We start from the raw sequence: 6000 nt of genomic DNA on the forward strand, positions 1-6000 counted from the left end.
AGTATGGAACCAAGCGGTTTTACTTTTAATCATTTGCCTCCAGAAAATAATAATTAATATAAATTAAAGTAATATAAAAAATGTGATAGTATTTTCAGAACGAAATTTTGTTTTGTTTTTGAGTTATGCGATTTTTTTTTGTCAAAATTGCAATTTATGTGAAAATTTATTTTTGAAAAAATTATATATAAAGCAGATAGTTGTAATCCTTAGAGAATAGCTTTTATGAGAAAAATGATTTTATACTGGGTTGCCATTTAAAATTTTTTTTTTGTAGAACCCAAAAACAAAAGGAAATTTCGAAAAATTTTATTCTTGTTAAATCATCACATTTTTATAGTACTTTATCACTCATCAATTAGTTTTTTCAAAAAATATATAGTTTAAGGAAAAAACGTTTGGTTCCATACTTTTTATTCACCTGGTATAATGGATATTTATGTAAAATTCGAATAAAAAAAAGTTAAGAAACATTTTCTTCTCAAAAAAGTGATAGCGTAACTGAATTTTTTGATTTAAAATTGGATTGAAAATATCGCTAGTAAAAGCCAAGGAACATTTTTTAACTCTTACGATTGGCTAACAGGACTGTTAAAAAATAACCAACAAAATTTTTGCTATAACATAATTCTTTACTGTGAAGTATTTAATGTCCTATCTGCCTGTCATCATCTTCATTTAAATAAAACAGTTTTTATTTAGTTGCTCTTAAATTGTAGACACGCTACTGAGACTATCCTTGAATGCATTGATCTGTTTTTTTTTAACTAAACATAGGGCTATGTTAAGAATTAAAAAAAATCTTGTATGTACTTTGTTACACACTTGGTTTAATTCTATCGTTTTTTTAGCCTTAAATAATAGCACAAATGTGGTATTTAAATTTATTACCGAGCATGATAACAACGCGAAATTTTTACTTTCTTGGATTATTTATACAGGGTGTTTTGGCTAAACCCCACTCCGGCGATACCGGAATTTGTTATTTAAAGCTTTTTTATTGCGTTTTTAGATTTCCCGAGTTATTACCGACTTTCCCTATAATTTAGCCGTTTTTGAGATTTTTATCTTTTTTGTGCTGTTTTTAAGTGTTATGAAATTGTATTTGGGCATTTAAAAAAAATGGTTCTTTTTTTTGTGGTGTAAGAAGAACTTAATTTTGCTTAGATCTGTATCATTCCCAATACCTACGTTTAATAGTTTTCAAGATATAGTAACTTTTTTTGATATTGCGAAAAATTCATTAACAATCATATGTTGCCATGGAAATAAGAAAAAAAAAAAGGAGAATTAAAGTTATTCAATTTTACCAGAAGTAAGATTTGCTAGATTCCGAAATATGATTTTAAAATAATTGGAAATAGGAGAGTTTAAATATTTTAAAAACCTACCTATAGAGAAAGCTGATAAAAACTCTCTTAAAATCCCTTGAGTAATCCAAAAACGCAATGAAAAACATTTGATGCCCACTTCCGGTGTAACCGGAATTGCCGCCATCTTGAAAATATTTTCATTGAACAGAACATAACCGATTATGGCCATATACAAATTTTTAGGTAAACATTATTGCCACAAACTTCTAATGTGGGGTTTAGTCGGAACAGCCTGTATTTTAATCATTTTATAATACTCATCTAAATCCATTCCACTAACCATGACCATGAGTAACATATGGTGTAAAAAAATGTTCTAAAAATAATTAAACTATCTCACTATGTCTCTACATATGTTTTTGTTATATTTTCAGGGTATTTCTGTCTGTTTTTCTTTTTGGTCTCCTTCTTCTGGATGAACGTCATTTGCATTGATATCTGGTGGGGTTTCAGGTGAGATTTTTGCTTAACACTTTATTCTTCTGCAGTGTTTTGTCCCAAAAAATAATATACCCACGATATTATCATAACCACGTCTTCCGTTTGATATGATATTCACACAAACTGACGCATGTAAAAAATTACTAAATAAAATAAACTTCTTGTCAACCGCAGTTTCAAGGATTGAGAGAAATATATTGCGACATTAAGGAAAAACAAAGTAGATGAGTCAATACTGATAATAACATATGTGTCAATTATTTTTCAATGTATACCTTGCTTATCCTAAAAATACACTTTACATTCACTTTTTGGATTTACATAATAATCAAGTCAACTTATTTCAAGAGAAAGTCGAAGACATAAAACGATAGATGATCCAGCTAACCTTAATTTTGACACAAACAATGACGATATTGGAATTAATTATTATTTTTTGTAGTTTTATTACCGTATTTTTGCCACTAAAAATCATAAAGAATATCCTATTTTGTTAATTAATTTGTTTTGTATTCACATTCTAATACACGTATTTTATTCTTTTTTAGCGGTTTAAGAGGTTTTACTGGTAGTCAGAAAACTGCAGAAAGAAAAAGATTTATTTTTTATTGTATCTACGCCTGGGGTATGCCTGTAATTCATGTCCTAATTGTTTACCTTATCGACAGTGTGGCAAAAGAGAATTCTGTGCTTAAACCTGATATTGGTAATGGACAATGCTTTTTGAAACGTAAGTATTTTTGAAGTTTGTATTTTTTAAGAAAACGTGCATTCAAAAAACAATTATAATTTTGAAAAATTAACGCCCGATACACATGTTATACATTAGTTAACTACACAGGATGATTCTTGTAGGGTCTACATTTGCATAAATTGAATTATCTTAGAAGATTTTTCAAACCTTCTGTTATCAAATGCAAGAAAATTATTCACTTACCGCAAAGGGGTTTTTTGAAATGAAAATTTTGACAAAAAATTCACATATGTCAAAAACTATAATGAAAAACTGTCAACAACTTGAATTTCATCAATTAAAATGTGTGGTTTCCCTTTAAAATATTATTAAAGTTGTCGCCAGTTTTTCGTAGTTTCGAAAATTGAGTCATTTTGAAAATAGTATTGCCCACGACCATATACGAAAGTGACATTTTCCATACAATCAATTACCCACGAAAGTTGACGATGTCGAATGAATCGCATTATTTTCCTAACACACGTGTGTGTTAGAAAAATAACGTAAGAGCTTGTGTGATTGGCGCGTGTTTGATTTTCCATTTTATTGCAGGTGGTTTCCCAGAATTACTCTATTTTTATGGACCCATGGCTATATTAATAACAATAAACGTGGTGCTATTTACTATTACTGCATTGAAAATACGAAAGATAAAAAGAGAAACTGCAATGCTGAAAAAAGAAGACAGTAAACGCCATTCTTATGAAAATGATAGACAAATGTAAGTATAGTTTAAGTGTGAAATTTTATTAAAACACCAAAAACAGTGTCTTAATGAAGGCTATTGTTTTTGTCATATTTGCAATATCACGCAATTTCTGATAGTGAACTTTAAATATCTACCAAAATCAAACTAGAAATACCAAACCAAACATCATAGACCAATTTTCAAGGATTTCTAAAAATAATATAATTAAATGTTTTTTGACTAGGCGCAAGTTGTGTGAAACACATTGTATAATATTGTTTTTTTAATCCACAGTTTTAATCTCTACCTTAAACTGCTTTTTGCCATGGGTGTTAACTGGTCAATGGAAATAATATCATGGGCTGTGATTTGGGCAGAAGAAGCTCCTGAAGCCATCTGGTATTTGACCGATTTCTGCAATGCTATTTACGGAGTCTTCATTTTCTTCATTTTTGTATTCAAGAGGAGCATTTGGAAGTTGTTGAAAAAACGGTAAGTTACTTTAATACAACTTGAAATTTCTGTTTAAAACAAATCATTTTTATATTTTGCCTATAATTAATTTTTTTTTGTATTGATTTTAAGCTACTTTTAGATTTTACTGGAGTAAACCAAAGATAGTTCAAACAATGAGTACAATCTTATGAGATCGAAAGTAAAACCGGATTTATATATTTTTGAATTAGCAGTAAGTTACCAAGTGTGCAAATGCAAATTAAACTTACTTGGTACTTGGCTAACGCTTTTGCAATTCTTTGTTTTCTACTTTTACACAATTGTTTGAATGACACTTTCAGATATTGGCTTGGGATTCTTACACTGAAACACAATTTTTTTAGTTTATTCGATGTAAATACCGAAAGTTCAGGATTTGTGGTTAAGGGTTTATTAAAAATATACCAATTAATTAGGAAAAAACAAAAGTGACTAACCGAACGCATGCTACTCTTTGTTCCGTTATACCGGGTGTTTTGACTAATCCTCACATTAGAAGTATTGGGAGTTCTAACTATGAAATTTATCTAAAAATTGATAGAAGTGGATATCAACTTTGTTATTTTAAATAGAAAAAAAAGTTTTAGATAAATGTCATAGTCAGACCTCCTAATATTCTAATGTGGGGTTCGGCAAAACACCCAGTATATCTCAAACCAATTAACTTTGCACTTTTATTATACACCAAACGAAATCAAATCTAGCACATTTTGGTATTTTTCCGGTTTAAATTCTCCAACAGCATGCGAGTAAAATCAAAAAAAACATTATAATTATAACAAGTGTTTCAGTTAATTTTCCATCTTTTCTTAAACTGTTACCAAAATTATTTTTGTCTTCATTTCCAGTTACTACACATTTATTGGTAAACATCATTTGGCCCACTCCATGACGATGACTAACACGACAAGAGTTACAAGTTATTCAACCACTGCTTCAACAATGCAAGAAACTCCCCATGGGGGCGATAATGATACAAGCACATTGAAGAATGAAGCATGAGGCATGATGGTGTTTTAGTACAGTAGCAAGAAAGTCTAAAATTTACCAAAGATTTATCTATTCTTAAATTGCAAACTTCTAATAAATGTAAAATTTGTATTATATCAGATAATAATTGTTGTACATTTTTAATACACGTATGATTTCCATGACATTAGTTTAGAATATTTTTATATTTATATTTTTAATATGAATGACATCCAAAAACTGTTTTCTGTAAAATTGACATACATAATTTAATTACGAATTATTGAATTTAATTTATGTGAAAGCAGGAATATGTATTTTGTTCAAACATACGTGTATAAAATCACTGATGTAGTATATGTGCTTAATTTAAACGTAAATGTTTACTTGTCAACTTACAACATATACAGCAGGTAAAAAACTTAAGTCAAAAATAAAATTTTTATTTTTTACATTATGTTTTATTTCTGATGCGAATCTAATATGTACTACAATTCGTGATTTATGTGGTTACTTATAGAAAATTGTAGTTTATCGAATATACTGCAATGTATATTATGTCATATTGTGTTATCTGCTATGCTTTATTAATTGCTACTTGATATGTATTTTTTATAAAATTATCACTTGTTCTGCAATTATCTTGATTATTTAGCTATTACAATTACTCTTTTATTTTTTTTTAACATTATTGGTGCTTTAATATTATGCACACAACTGTTTTTAATTTTAAGATGTTTTTCATTACCTACCTGTAAGTATTTTATTGCAATATATGTGTATGTATGTATGTCCGAAATATAATGATAAGTTTACATCTGCAATTAAACTAGTAGTCCGGTCAAAATAGACATTTCAAATAACAAAAATTCCGACAGAGCTAAATTTTGGTGGAGACCTTGGGTACACCATTAGAAATAAAGTGTCAAAAGTCCCCATCGATCCCATGTGTGCTAAAAAAGTTATTCGGGGTCAAATGCCAAAATTTGAGGTTTTATGGATTTCCTTCGAAAATGGTAAGTTTTATCAAAAAAGTAGTCCAGACAAAAAAGATAGACCTTAAAATTATCTACAAAAAAGGTCCTTATACTTTTTTTTCTAAGAATTACCATTGCTGAGATATCGGGATTTTAAAAGTTGAAGGAGTCACTTTCTATATGATATGCACATACAGAGTGCGCCAGAACTCGCGCCCCAAAAAAAAATGCTATGTAGGGTAAGGTACCAGGAAAATTTTTTTTCAATATGGCAATTTGCCAATACATTATGCATGTATGAATGAAAAGTATGGTTGCGACATT

The 6000-nt window shown here is 29.0% G+C and overlaps 1 protein-coding gene across 6 annotated transcripts in view; it reads left to right on the top strand.

The window, feature by feature from the left end:
- LOC123005223 (G-protein coupled receptor Mth2-like) overlaps positions 1-5151 on the top strand; it is a 40674-nt gene extending 35523 nt beyond the window's left edge. For all 6 annotated transcript variants that reach the window (XM_044398891.1, XM_044398899.1, XM_044398883.1 and 3 more), the window contains exons 3-7: positions 1748-1826; positions 2363-2544; positions 3100-3268; positions 3530-3727; positions 4579-5151. In XM_044398891.1, coding sequence (XP_044254826.1) covers positions 1748-1826; positions 2363-2544; positions 3100-3268; positions 3530-3727; positions 4579-4732 — 782 coding nt within the window. In that variant the 3' untranslated portion in view covers positions 4733-5151. The remainder of the gene's footprint in view (positions 1-1747; positions 1827-2362; positions 2545-3099; positions 3269-3529; positions 3728-4578) is intronic.
- Positions 5152-6000: the final 849 nt, after the last annotated feature.

This window comes from Tribolium madens, unplaced genomic scaffold (genome assembly GCF_015345945.1).
Source record: "Tribolium madens isolate multiple individuals breed KSU strain unplaced genomic scaffold, Tmad_KSU_1.1 Scaffold_11;HRSCAF=98;Tcas5.2_LG3b, whole genome shotgun sequence".
Taxonomy (NCBI): Eukaryota; Metazoa; Arthropoda; class Insecta; order Coleoptera; family Tenebrionidae; genus Tribolium; species Tribolium madens.